The following is a 15,070-nucleotide window of genomic DNA, read 5'->3' as shown; positions in this document are numbered from 1 at the left end:
AGCTATAACAGTCTTACTATGTAGTTTCTAATATATCACTTTTTATATGTAGAACTATTGTTTCATATTAAAATTGAAAGTGTAAGAATTAGTATTTATAAGTAATAAGATAAGTAGAAAGATTGCTTTAAATTATAACTGTGATGTAATATTTCATGTAAAGCCAATATTTACAATTATGTAGAGTATTAATAAAGATTGATATAAATATAAATTTAAAACAATTTATGTACGTTTCGACAGTTTGATAAATATAAATTTCGAAAATAATAAATGTTTGATGATTTTTGCAATGAAATACCTGTCAGTTAAAGATTTTACAGGGAAACTTACGTATTTGTAGCTTTAATAATAACTAATCGAAAATAACTTTGAAAAATATACTAAAGTCCATGAAACTTAATCTTTAATTACAAGTAAGCTTTAAGAAATAAAATTATGGTTAGCTTAATAATCTAACTGGCAATATTGAATGAAATATTACTTTTTTCAAGCAATGAGGAATTTTTTTAAAAAGCTTTATAAATACATGCTAAAACAAGCTAACGATCTTAATCTTTGGTGTTATGATGTATAATACAGCTTAAACGAAGTCTTAAATAAGTTGAATAGTATTTTTGTTGAGCATGAGCCTGGAAAGAAATCTTAAGATACACAGTTATATCATGAATGTAAAGCTAAAAATCAAATTCGATTTTTGCTCCTGGAGAGCTCAGAACATCAATAACTCAGCTACTGTGATGACATCTTATCAGTCATATTGTGTTTCAAAAAAATACATTATTATGAAGGTTGTTCACAACTAATATTAAAACTAATTTTTTTATGACAATTGTCAGTCATCTGTCTCTCAAAAAGCATAAATAACTAATATTTTCGATAAAATGTAACAAAATCTTTTGTAAAAAAAATTATTGCAATAAATTGTACCACAGAAAATTTATTAGTCAGTTTTATTACGTATTTGCCCGATTATTTCTTACTCTGTTCGATTCCAGTTTGAATGGCTTCTATTCCATACAATACAATAATTACTATAACAAGAAGAGTTATCTTCGTGAAATCGTTTTCATACCTATTCTGATATAAGCTACCCATGTACGAGATATGGTCAAACAATTAAGTAAATTTAAAAAATGAGCGAATCAAGCACTTAGTTTCTTAAAATAAGGTAAAGAATCTACTTACATTAATGTCAGCTATTTGGATAAAATATCATTAAGTTAATATTATGATATCATAAAATTTAATATAATATAATTTTTTTTTATTCATTTAATTCTTGGACAATGTTACACTACACTTCATTCTGCTTGAGACCTTGTATTTATACTTACTTTACTTTCTCACTTTATATTTGCAACTATTATTCGTTTTTTCCTTTGAAATTTGCTTGGTTTTTCCGTTATTTTAAGCTATTTGGTTTTTTAATGAAACCCCCCTTAGACTCTTTACCAACCCCCGCAAGATTTTTATTGTCTCCCACCGACCCCCCACTGGCCCTCTGCATAATTTTCATTGTACTCACACAGATCACCCACCGATAAATTCATATATCTATATAGATAAGTCAGAGTTTAGTTGCTAAAATCAAATTATTTAATGTTGCATATTAAATAAAGTTAAATAAGCGTAGCTTATACACTTAACTGTATTCTCTTATAGGTCAATAAATTTATTAAAAATATTGATAGCACTTAATCAATTCTAAATCAATAATCAGTCATGTTATCTCATGTTTTTTCAACAAAAATTAATGTTATGTAACGATTATCCACTACCTGCTGTAATTATTATACAAGTCGTTATATGTGCAATCTAATTTAAGAGTATCTGTTAATTTATGTACCTTTATAACTGCAAAATTTTTTTTTAGTTTGCAGTAAATAGTCATACAAAATGTTCTGTAGATACACTAGTATTTGTATTACATGCGATATTAATTGTGTGTTTGATTTTCCAGATCTGCTTGTCAGTCATAAGACATGAGACTACATGTGGTATTTCAGCTTTTTTAAATCTTTTCAAAATATCATTTTAACTTATGATATTATTTACATGGATTCATACTAATCAGATAATGTAAGATACTTGTTTTGTAAGAGAATATTTTAAACGCAAAAAGAATAGTATTTACTTTATACTTTGTAACTATGTTTTAAATTGATAATATTTCAACTATGAAGAGTGAGGTTTCAATGTATGGTATTTGAAAGAAGAATCGTACCACCTTGACATTATTAACGAATTTCTCGTGATTATTAATTTTGTTATTTTTTGTTACGTCGTTTCCTAGTCAATAATAACTATTAATGTGAATAGCTTTATTTTAGTTGTTTACAGATCTACTTATCTATAGTGCAATAATGAGTTGCCAACTAATTTTGCGTCTATTCTATTTCTTTCCTCATTGTATGATCATAAAAATCCGTCTTAAGGATATGAAGTATTGACATTATTTAGGTTAGTTAATTATTGTCGATCGTCAATATCGCAACTATTTGTCTTATTTAATAATTATCTTCTTATTTGCCACCAATAACTCTTTATTTAATATTTGACGTAAAAGAAATTTACCTAGCCTTTTTTTACTTAGTTAATAATATTTTTAATAATTATGCATTTTTTGAGTACAAATATAATTGGTAGTGTATAATACATAATTTTAGTGCCGGGCTCCATAATCCCTGATAGTATAATTCTGCAAACTTATTTATGACGCCCGGGCTCCATAAACTAGGATATAATGAAAAAATATGGAGCCCGGGCTCCATAAACCGATTCGGGCTCCATAAACCTGTGTTTATCTCAAAAAGGGCTCCATAATCATGACATAATATATATATATATATATATACACGTATGAAAATATAAACAGGACATAACAACTATTTTTCCTATGTTTTTCGAAGACTTCAAAGAGATCAAGCGATGTTTTGTGTCAGATATTATTTACCTGACAGTACCTTAGCTATAACAGAGTCTTTATTTAGCCCGTATGACAGCCACATTACGATTTCTACCTTGCACCATAAGAGAGAAGCTAAATCAGATATGGACAGAGTAACTGCGGCGTACTATTATGCGCATGCGTGAGGGAGGGAGAGAGAGGAAGAGAGACAAGCAGATATTACCCTGCCAGAGACGGTACACTCGGTGGCTGGTATACGTATGAATATACATAGATACTTGTGTGCTCGGAAGCGTTCGCTCGCTCGCTCGCTTGTTTCACGGGTTAACTCCCTATATAAGGCGTGCCTTAAGAAATTTCACTTCAAAAGATATGATGCAAAAAATGTATTTAATTTCAAGTATATTTTGTGTAAGATTTAATGCATTTAACTTTTGTTCCCCTGTTTACACCACCTTATTCCTTTATCTTATTCTTCTCTATCTCTTAGCTTGCAAGGCTTTTGTGCGACTTCCTAGTACACAGTTCGCTGTAAATATCTTTTAATTTGGCCTACATAATACTGTTTGCAGGGCACAGCGATCATATAAAACACAGCTTGGTTGTTATCAGATTTAATGCAATGATTTCTTCCATTTTAAATTGCACTTACCAAACCTACCTTTTTTTAATCTTATTGTGACTTTACTGACGAAACGGCAAGATTTTGGTTTTTCTCAAAAAAGAAGCCTCCTGGAAGGTCAGACCGCATCGAAATAATCCACTTACTCCGTAGGAAATTAGATAAATGTGTGATTTTTTGACACTTTGAGAAATCATTCTGCCAAAATGTCCCAAAGAAAAACTCAATAGTTTTCGATAAAATTCGAACCTACAACCCTTAAGTTTTTTCACCTAAGAGGCTAATATGTCAATTACTGGGCTATGGGAGTCTGCACTTCAAAATATTATGTACATAAGTATACACGTATGATACTTGTCAACTTGTTTCTGAAAAATTAAAATAAAAATCTAAAGAAGAAAAATATCTTTTATTACTAAAAGATTTTTTTAACGAAGGAATCTAACAATACTCTTTTTGGAATTCGTCATTTTAAAGTATGTTTAAACAATGTTATGTTTTGTAAATTAAAATACATTGCAACAGACTTTCAGAAGTAGTTGACAAATATACGACGCGAACCGATCTCGGGTCGAGACATAACCAAATATATTCATGAAAACATATTTTTCATCAACTTGTTTATGTACATCTTAGGTCAGAATATTCTTATCCACTTTACGAAAAAGAAAGTAAAAAACGGAGAGAAATCAGTAATAAACCACAACTAAAATTCTGCTAAACATCGTGCTACAATGATGCGCACTTACACTGAGAAAAGTAGTGTTAAAAAAATTATTATAACTGTACTGAAAATTGCTATATTTTTCGGAAAGCTGAGCTATACTCACCCGATGACGCAAAATTAATACGTTTAAAATAATTTTTATTACATTTTAAGTAATTTTTATTATGCAGAAGCCTTACAAAAATCATTTAACAGCATAATAAAAATTATTATGTCTAACATAGTAAAAGTTGTGATAGTACAGTCTTTGCTACACAACATAGTAAATTTTATTGTTGTCATTTTGAAACGTACAACATTATAAAGTAGAATTTGCTATGTGACATAGTAAAATTTCTCATTCTACTTCATTGCTATTCAGTATAGTAAAAATCACCTATTGAGTTTCAAATTTGAGGTTATACGAAAGTAATTATGAAGAGAAACATATTATTTGATTTATTAGGGTTAAAAATTGATTCGTGCCGACAATTAATTTTGAATTGACTAATCATCCGTTGTTAACACCTTGGTCTACAGAAAACCCTTTGATTTTATAACTTTACTGTGTGTATGATACACAGTACACATTCTCACATGTACTTTATTCACATTCACGCATACATTGTGTCTCGTGGTCTAGTGGTTGTGGAGCCTGACTCGGAAGCTAAAGGATGAAGGTTCAAATCCCAGTCACTGCAGATCTTTTTTAAAATAAAAATATTTTTAAAATACATCAATAAAATCTATAAAAATTCTTTCTGAGTTAAGTAAAAATTACTATGTCAAAATACCAAATTATAATATAATGTGGTTTATTTTACTATGTAGCATAGTGATTCTTATAATATGGCGAGTATGTCTCGGACTTTTCTATAAAATACAGTAATTTTTATTATAGTTGTAGCACTTTTTCCAACACCACTTTTCTCAGTGTATTTAGTGTACAGCTGGAAAAGGTTGTTTAAATAAGAAAGTCTAGAAAATGATAGGAAGAAAGAATGGTTGTCAGATAACAATCAAGGAAACAAAGTAGATGCACAATGGGGAAATCCGGAGGAGGAGAAGTAAGAGATATGATCACAATAGCTGGATACTGACCATCGTCGGAACGCTTCGTCTTGATGCTGTTACCGTTAGGGTCCTGGTGGTGGGCTGGAATGCCTAGGATGCCGCTTATGCTATAAGCGTTAGTGGTAACAGTACCTTGGTGGCCTCCAGCTGTCGCAGGCGCATGTGCTATCACGGACACCGAACCGCCTGTGCCTGCCTGCTGCTGCTGCTGTTGCTGGGGCTGACTCTGTTGCTGCTGTTGTTGAGCCTGCTGTTGCTGGTGTTGCTGGTGCGCATGCTTTGCCTTCTCTGCTGCCTTGTTTCTAACGATTCTGTAACGACAAATATGTATGAATTACCTTATTTAAGTTAGAATTTTTGTAAGCTTTTCTACTGTCACTCGAACAGGTTTACTAATTTTCATGCATACTTTTTTTTATTCTAGTGCTTCACATCCCAGCTCTATCTATAAATGCTATTGTGGGCACTGATATGGTACTCAAGAGAAGAAGAACAAAAGATAAAAAGGCATACGGTGTGACTAATTCTTACGCCTGGTACGTGGTTCTCAAACCACGCCTTAATTCACAATTACCCAGAGCTTAAACGACTACCCCACCCAGAAGTTAATCAGTCACTCACACACCAGCGACCGAATAAGCCAAGGGGATCTGAAAAAACTGTCGTAGGAGAAATCCTAGGAAATCTGACCTAGTTCGCTTGAATCTTAACTGGATCTTGACTTGAATCCCACGTTGTAACAGAAGCACAAGTACTATTAACCACGCCAAATGCTGCATAACTTCAGTGATCGATAAAACTATGACTCTACCTCTACTCCACTGTGACAGTTTGCATACATACTTAGATTATAGAGCCGGATAACAGATCTTTGAGGACCAGACCCTGGTTCAGAAATACCGAATCAAATCCATTAAAATTACTGTGCAGAACGATAAACGTGGGACTATACAAGGTCACTCCGGACTTTTTACCTAACCTTAACAATTTTTACCGTTACACCAAGGAAAAATCATTGGATACCCAACAAAAATTCCCCTCACGAATCACGAGCCAAAGTTCACTGTACGTAACACAGTGACCACAGTTAACGTATTTGTTGTCAAGTACAAGCTGTGACAAAAAATGTTTTTTTTTAACGACTTGATTGTAGTATGCTATCACTGTACTCATTTTTAATTTTTTTTTTTTTTTTTTCTTTAATGTAACGGTTGGACATTGTACCATTTTAAATAAACATTTCAGTACAATAATTTAAATGTATCAATTGAATTTATTTAAATACTTGTAACCTAAGCTGATTTGACATTGCAAGTGGACTGTCCAATATATACATAAGATTTTTGAAGAATGTATATACTATAATAAAGAATGTATAATACTACAATAATTTTATCACTTCAAATACAATGCAATTCAACTACGGTCTCTGTTTTACCTACAGTGAACTTTGGCTCGTGAGTCGTGAGGGGAATTTTTGTTGGGCGCCCGATGATTTTTACTGGGCGTAAGGGTAAAAATTGTTAAGGTTAGGTAAAAAGATCGGGGTGACGTTCTAGTCCCACGTTTACCGTTCTGCACGGTTATTTTTATGGGCATTTACCATAAATTTGTAAAAAAAATTTCTCAGTATAACTATATTGTTTCAAGATTTCTGAACGATTGCATGTTTACTTTTAACATTATAAACGTTTCAACTTTACTCTTTAAATACAAGATCGTAGGAACAAAAAACGTAAATCTTATATTTCTAGTTATTGTAGAAAAATTCTGCATTAGTAATACATAAAAAACTTATATGTTATTTAGCACGTCTTTAGTTATGACATTTATTAAGCACAAAGCGACTACTAGTGCAGCATTTTGCAATGTATATTGGATTCATTGTAATTAATGAATCTTTTAGGCTGTGCTAGTGTGAATTTAGGTAAACACTTGATAATTCGTGTGAAAAATCGTGAAATAATCGTTAGTTTAAATAAGTAAATGTGAATGTTTGGTCACACCCGCTCCCTTTCACTGTTGGAAAAATTTGTATTCGAATTAATAACTATATATTGGAAGCAAATTTTATTAGCAGTTTTGGAATGAAATTAAAAATTCACTTTAAAATTTAAGATTAAAATTTAACAAATAGTTTACGAGTTTAATATCGATAGAATGGTGCTATTTTAAGAAGTACGTGTAGGAAATTAATAAATAGAGTATTAATTGTTTAGGCACCAATATATAAAAGTAATAATCGTTTGTACAGTAGTTAAAAAAGTATATTACGTACGAGTTTGCAAAGGCTTCGATTTACGAACCAAGAGGTTTACGGCACGAGCCGAAGGCGAAGGACGTAACGAGGTTCGTAAAGAAGCCTTTTCAAACGACTTTCGTACATTATTTTTTCGATTGAGAACCCAAAGTCAAGCGACGAAGGTGCTAGTTTGCAGCACGAGAGACCTGCAAAGCAGTAAATATATATTTTCCAACCTTAGACGTTTTTGAGGGTCGGGTGTGCCCTTGGCAGGAAAAATAAGATTCACCACATAAGTGCCATCGCTCCACGGCTGCCTTGCATCCCTCGGGGCCTGCTTCGCAGGTCTTTCGGACTGTAAAATAGCCCCGCAGATTACTATTTCTTACCATGGGTCCAAAGTGCAACTGCCAGTTTGCGCCTTTGGATCACACTTTCCGCTCTTGTAATCACTTTGGGCCCACGGGCGAAAAAGTTTTTTGCACCCTTCGGACCCAAAGTACTTTTGTGCCTTAGAGCCCAAAATAATTTACTGGGTGCAAAGTGTGCCCACGGGCGCAAAATTGCACTTTGCGCCCTGGGTAAGAAAAACATTATACGCGACTTGGGCATCATCATACAACAACCGCGCCTTTTGGGTGCTTACGTTTGTCGTATGAGTCCTAGTGACGTAATGTACCATTCATAAATAAGTATACGTAAAAAAATTTTGTAAGTTGTACATATATCCTTAATTAAGTGTACAGTATAGTAGTTCTCCTACGAGTTTGAAAAGTCTCTGTTTGTGAACTGAGAGGTTTGCGGCCCGAGCCGAAGGCGAGGGACGTAACGAGGTTCGTAAAGGAGACTTTTCGAACGAGTTCCGGAAAACTGCTTTTTCGCCCGAGGAATTACCAGCCTCCCAAAACCACCCGAGGGCGGAAAATATTATTTTAATAATGAAAAAAAATTCTTTTTGTTTACTAATGTAATTGTTGACAGCTGTAAACTTAAGATCTGTTACGCATTTTTTATTTATCATGCATTAAAATAAGTCATAATTATCGAAAATGAATTGATTTCTTAATTATTAATGATTTATTGTATTATGTACACATATAAGTTATAACATACGCTTTTAATTATTTATTTTAATACGACCATACCTATATTATGACTGAAACACAAAAAATTAATGGATTAATAAATGTTGAAGCAGGGTCTTGAGCTCCAAAGCTCTTGCACTGTCTGGCATTTTACCAGCTCACATACATTTCTGCATGCTGGAGAATGATAAATATTCATACATAAAATGCAGTTGTATTACTATTGAAATAAACAACAGTATCTCAATATTTGCATGAAACAATGTGTATTTTTAATAGATATTGACTATAATGTTTTAAATAAATAACTATTTAATCGTCAGTAATGCAAAAATTTAATACTCATATTCATGAAAATTTTAAAATTTTTTTAATTTAAGAAAATTTGAATATTTTTTATATAAATTTTTTATTTCTTCGAATCTTAAGATTTGAAAGTTACTAGATAATTAAAATGTATTGAATTTCACGTTCAAAATGAAAGTAAAATCTCACATTTTTTAATAATTTGTAATGTACTACCATGTTGTCATGAGCAAAATTAATATGCCATTTTATAGAAATTGAAGTTTATTTGGTGAAATTATATGTTTGGAATACAACGTTTCAACTTATAATTTCCATATTCAAACTTGAGCTAATGAGCCATCAATTTAAACCATAATTGTTCTTGTATTTAAATAATTTTCAACAGCAATTCTAATTTTAAAAAATGTCAAATATTTGAAAAATGTTCATCTTCTTTTCAATTCAAAATTACTCACATTTTTACGTTTCAGTAATTGAAATTTAATGCATTGGTATTCTTAAAAATTGCAAGTTTGCATTTTAAAATCAATGTAAAGAATATAAATCGTATGAGAAGAGGCACATGAATTATGATATTTCTGTTAAAGATATCTTTAAACAGTACTTTTCGAACTTGGCGAACTGAGTTATTTAAGTCCTTGTACATTTACTGAAATTTAATAAATTAAGTATAAATTTAATATTTTTTGTGTCTTATTAGTGACCTTAGATATAAATCTGTCTCTTTTATTTTACTTTCCTGAGCGTTTTTACAATTATATAGGTGCTTTGGGTTATTAGCACGTCTCCTCTGTTAAGAAAACTTCCATCAGACAGCGTTCGAAGTGTAATTGAAGACCAAAATCACTCTTACATTTATAAATCAAAGTTGCATGAAAAGGGAAAAATTAGCGTTTACTGTGCTAACTGTAACTGTTATTTTTTTCTGGGAAGCTCAGCCATCGGGAGTAACTGCTAATTAGTGTCATGGAAGAAGCTTTGGGAGTCCTCGTATATGATGAAGAGCAGTTAACTCCAGTTATAGGGATAAAATACTTTACTGACACTCAGGTGCAACGCGTGTTTTGGGCCAGAGCTATTAGTGAACTTGTCAGTACAGTATGTCTAATAACTCCTGCCATGGACGCCTAATTGGGGTACTCACGCGAGTACAGAACGTTTTTTTATACTAACTGATAAGTAAGTATCCTTGCCACTTGCAGATAAACACAAGGGAGAGGCAATACGCCTAGTAGACAGTAAGAGGAGTATATGAAGTAGTGTACGCAGAGTCCCCCTCACAGTATTCAACGAATCAAAGTGTGAGGTCGTTGGCTCAGTGATAAGTGTGCTAACGTCAGAAACAACGCTGTTTAAAGAATATCATTGGTTCAATTGTTGATCAGAACTCTCAGATTATTTTCTGTGGATTCTCATCGGGAAAAAATTCTATGAGTCCGAAAATTTGATTGCGACGAAGGAAAGGACTTAGTAAGAATAAATATTTAAGGTGGTTCGCTAGTGAACCCAAATGTCTCACGAACTGGATAAAACTTTAAGAGGTTGTTATTGAAACCCTAAAGTACCTACACTTTAAGTTTCAGATCTACTGGGCGAAGAAAACTTGGCCTGAAAGATCTGCAAATGCTACACTGACGAGCCGGTGGACACTAGAATGGTAATGATTTTTTACCAAAACCAGTTAAATATAACTGTAAAAAAGTTCACGACAGTAAAATAAAAATGATAGATTTATACGATTTCATGGTAATTCTCATTTCAAATAATTATTTTTTTAATAATATTCCATGTGTTTGTCCTTTTTTAAATTAAAATTAAAGATTAACCCAAGATACTTGCAATATTTAACCCTTTTCATCTTTTTTATCCCTAATTGTAATATTTAATGCCCGTGGTACGCTATCACAGTAGTTTCTAAGTGTCACTAATACTGTTTTATCTATATTAAGTGAAAATTCATTTAGAGTCAGCCAATCGGCTGTCTGTGCTAAATATTTGTTCATATTACTCTCAACTTCACTGCAAGAGTCTCCAACAGAAATAATTGCAGTATCGTCAGCATAAGACATAATACATTCATTATAGGCATAGCTGTTAGTAGATCATTAACATGCATTATAAACAACAAAGGACCTAATACTGTTCCTTGTGGTATCCCAATACTAATTTTTTTCATATCACTTTGATCTTGTCCTATTCTTACACACTGAAATCTATTGTCAAGATACCTTTTGATTAAGCCTAATGCATTACCTCTTATGCCGTTGTTACATAGCTTGTCAAGCAATATATATATATGACTCACAGTATCAAAAGCTTTTGCCAAATTCGATTATCAAATGATTTTTAGTATTTTTTATTTTCTGTAAAAATTCTCTAATACACAGATTGAATTCATTGCAAGCGAAATCATAGCATTTATATAAAGAGGTTACATCCATATTGACTTCATTATTTAGTGTGATACGAATATGTAACATTTGTAGTTTTCCTATTTAAATTATCTCAGTAATCTCATTTTAACATATACTACTACTCCATCAGCTGTGCATAATTTTTCCAAAATTATGATATACCTTGTACCATTACATAACCTAGTGTTGGTAATGTTCAAGAACCCACGACTTAGCACACATAATCGTAATCCGTTCGATCTTAAGTCTCTCAATAAAGATTTCTAATTTTTCATAATTTGGATTTAAACTTGATATTTTAATATATGCTATTTTTTCTGTGTTATGTATATCCCCATTAAGAGACTCAATATCACAGTAACAAGAGTTCGGCTTGACTATATCCATCAGTACGTCATTAATCATATTTACATTTTACTCCATTGTATTGAATAAGTGCGATGTTCGTTGATCTTGATGAATTCTGTTGATTATATAACCTATTGAGTCGCTGTGCTTCCTTATCAGTCCATGTCAGTATTGCAGGTTTGTTGGGATAAGTCAGTTGTATCAATTATATTTTTTTATTTCGTTTTGCAGAATTACACATTTTGTAGAATCATTTGTTATATGGTTGACATCGTAAGCAGTTTTATGTTTTATATTATTATAGGTACACCCGATCGGAAATCGTAAGTTGACGATAGGTAGGCCCTACCTAGGCAGCCTAGTTAACCTAACGAGGTCTTAGCAAGGTCAATGTACAGTGTTAGATGGCGCCGTGTAACTGGGCGCTAGGTAGGCCCTACGTAGGTACCCTTGTTAGATCATTTTTTATATTAGAAAATTATTTTATCAGGGCAAAAATGACTAAGTGTTATAAAATACATCTAGCAAAAACTTTTGTCATTAAAAATTAATCAATTCAGCACCTTATAAAAATGTCAATTAATTTTTCTACAACTAATGTACGGTTAAGTTTAAGTACACATAGTATATAAAATTATAATTAGTATTATACATTAGAATTGCACATTAAATATTAGTTTAAGGAGTTTATTTTTTGTTTACTCTGGATGCTCTTCCACTGGTCCAATCCTTAAAATATAAAAAGACAGTTTCAAGACTACTTGAAACATCTTCTTCAGATGTAATATGTTTCTCTTTCAGAGTGTTGCTGACAGCAACTTGCTGTTATGTATAGAAATAAAAAAATCTGAAATTTTGTACTATTAGATCCTTTTTTTTGGTAAGTTATAAAGAGTGCTTTTAATAATTTCTCAACAATCATTCAACTAATAAGTACCACTATTTTCAGCTGAACATAATGCAAGAAGATTATATTACATGTATTGATAAAAATACCGATTTTAGGATACATGAGAATATATGAGTACTGCAAGGGGGCACTTCTATTACCTAGAATTTATAATACACGCTTTACATTTATATTTATATTCTTCTATTAATTATATTTTCTTGTAATAAAAAATCCGTCCAATAGACAATTCAATAGTACACATTTTTTTTTTATGTATACATATATTTCATTTTATAAAAAATTCCTATTTGATTATTCAAATTTGAACGCCGCGCGCGGGGAATGTGCGTCGAGTACGTTAAGAAAACGCTAGAGCGCGTTCACCCAAAAAAGGGAAAACCTGCTACTCAAAAGGAAACAACGTTAGCATAAAAGGCACCAGTGCGCAATGCAAAGGAGTCCCTCTTCCAGCGAGCCTGTGACGCGGAAACTCCGTTGCTCACCCAGACCTGGAATTTTCCCGTGCACCGGTATAATACCGCTTCGAGCACGAAGGGAGAGAAAGAGACGAAGTACGAAGGCTGATAGCTGAAAAGTAAGTTTGTACACCACCAACAGGTAACACTTCCACTAACCGGTATCTACTTGGACTTTCGGTGCTCGACCGCTTTAAGCGTGGAGACGACGCATCCCCAAGTAGTCGAGGCACTAAGGTTAGCGACCACGTTCTTAGGCAAAGTTCCTGGGTCGACGACTTGAGCAGTGCTCAAGACACCCAAGGGCCCTGAGAACGACCTAACCTTACGTGACTTATCGAGTATATTATAAATTTCCTTTTTTCATTATTAACGTAAATAATCGCGATTACTCAAATACAATTAATACATGTAAAAATTGAAGATGCAATTTCCTTAGAATTATATAATTGAATAAATATAAGATAATTAAAAATAAATTGATTGTACTTATTTAAGCAAACCTTCCCCTACACGTAAGATTTCGAGTTCCTTTTATAGTTTAAGATAAAAACTATAAGAATAGCTGTTAAGATTGGAAATCATTTATATAAACTGAGAATATTATCTAGACCCCAAAAAAAGACAGAAATAAAATAAAAAAGATATTAGATTAGAAAAATATTGAATAAGTTGAAAAAGATATTAAATTATTAAATTAATTAAATTAAGGGAATATTCAGGAGAATTCAATAAAGTAATAATCAATAAACAATTGCTGTATATGGTGCAGGAATTAATTGATTATTCAACAGATAAATTTTGAAACTTGATAATAATTATTTTTAAGTATTGTGTATAATCGGCCATCTGAGCAATTTCGCTCTTTTACACAGGGCAACGAACCCGCCCTCCGACATATAAACACTATCATTGTTTGTGTGTTGGTTCCTAATCTTAGAGTTTCCTTGGTACAGATAATATTCTTAGCCAATTGTTACCACCACCAATTAACCGGGGTTATACTCAAAGAAAGGGAAGTCGTAGTACTGAACTCAAAAAAAACAGTACAGCAGAATGCATCAATGTATGCATATGCATATTTATACACATGTAAAAAAATATATACATATTATACGTACTCTCATACTGATGTGTATGTAAGCAGTAGGAAGAGGATAATATATCTATACATAGATAACCTAGCTAGGCATTACCTTGCCAACTAGTCAGCCTTGTTAGAATTTCCGATCGGGTAGTTGATGCACTTATGAGTTTCACTTTTGCATTTAGTAACTTTATGATTATAAAGACATTTTTGGCAAACTGTTTCATTGTTGCATTTAAAACCACTGTGACCAAATCTTCCACAATTATAGCGCAGTTTAAAATTGACCATATCATAAGCTTTACAACTTTAATATCCAACAAGCATTCTGCAGTTGTTATCTCTTATCAGCTTGTAAACTTCTGGACTTACTTCCATTATCACTGTAGTAGAATTCTTCTCTTTAGCTTTATATGTGTGTAGTACTTTTCCTTTAACTTCACGTTTCCTGAAATTTCTTAAGTTAATATCTTTCTTAAGTTCTTCCATATTCATTTCATTTGTACTATCCATCCCAAATATTTTTATTTTTGGGTTGTTTAGTTGTTCAGTTTTAACTTCATACTCTCCTTTGAGTGACTTTTTAAATGTTTTTTCTATATCATTTGCACTTTTACTATTTGTGCAATTTACAAGTAATTCATTGTTCTTCATGTACACATTTTTTTTTGTATATTTTTAGTATTAGATATCATTTTTGTGAATTATTTTTTATATTAACAGTATTTTTTCCGTTTCCATTTATTCTTATTATTATTTTAGGAATTCTTGTTTTATAAGGTATTATTGTACTTGATGCATCAGCAAAAGACTTTTTGTTAATGTTTTCTACAGTTTGTTTCTGTTTATCACTCAATAACACTTGATTTTCTTTGTGCATTTTTATTAATTATTTTAAAATAGC

General features: G+C 32.0%; 1 protein-coding gene across 1 annotated transcript in view; it reads right to left on the bottom strand.

Annotated features, from left to right (window-relative positions):
- sv (paired box protein shaven) overlaps window positions 1-15,070 on the bottom strand; it is a 265,433-nt gene that overhangs the window by 160,108 nt on the left and 90,255 nt on the right. Inside the window, exon 4 of the mRNA XM_089594368.1 lies at window positions 5,341-5,624. Coding sequence (XP_089450494.1) covers window positions 5,341-5,624 — 284 coding nt within the window. The remainder of the gene's footprint in view (window positions 1-5,340; window positions 5,625-15,070) is intronic.

The sequence above is a fragment of the Copidosoma floridanum genome, unplaced genomic scaffold (genome assembly GCF_036245765.1).
Source record: "Copidosoma floridanum isolate Cflo_tuat_1 unplaced genomic scaffold, Cflo_Japanese_pri ptg000021l, whole genome shotgun sequence".
Taxonomy (NCBI): domain Eukaryota; kingdom Metazoa; phylum Arthropoda; class Insecta; order Hymenoptera; family Encyrtidae; genus Copidosoma; species Copidosoma floridanum.
The sequence above is the reverse complement of the archived record's forward strand: the minus strand, read 5'-3'. Positions and strand labels throughout refer to the sequence as shown.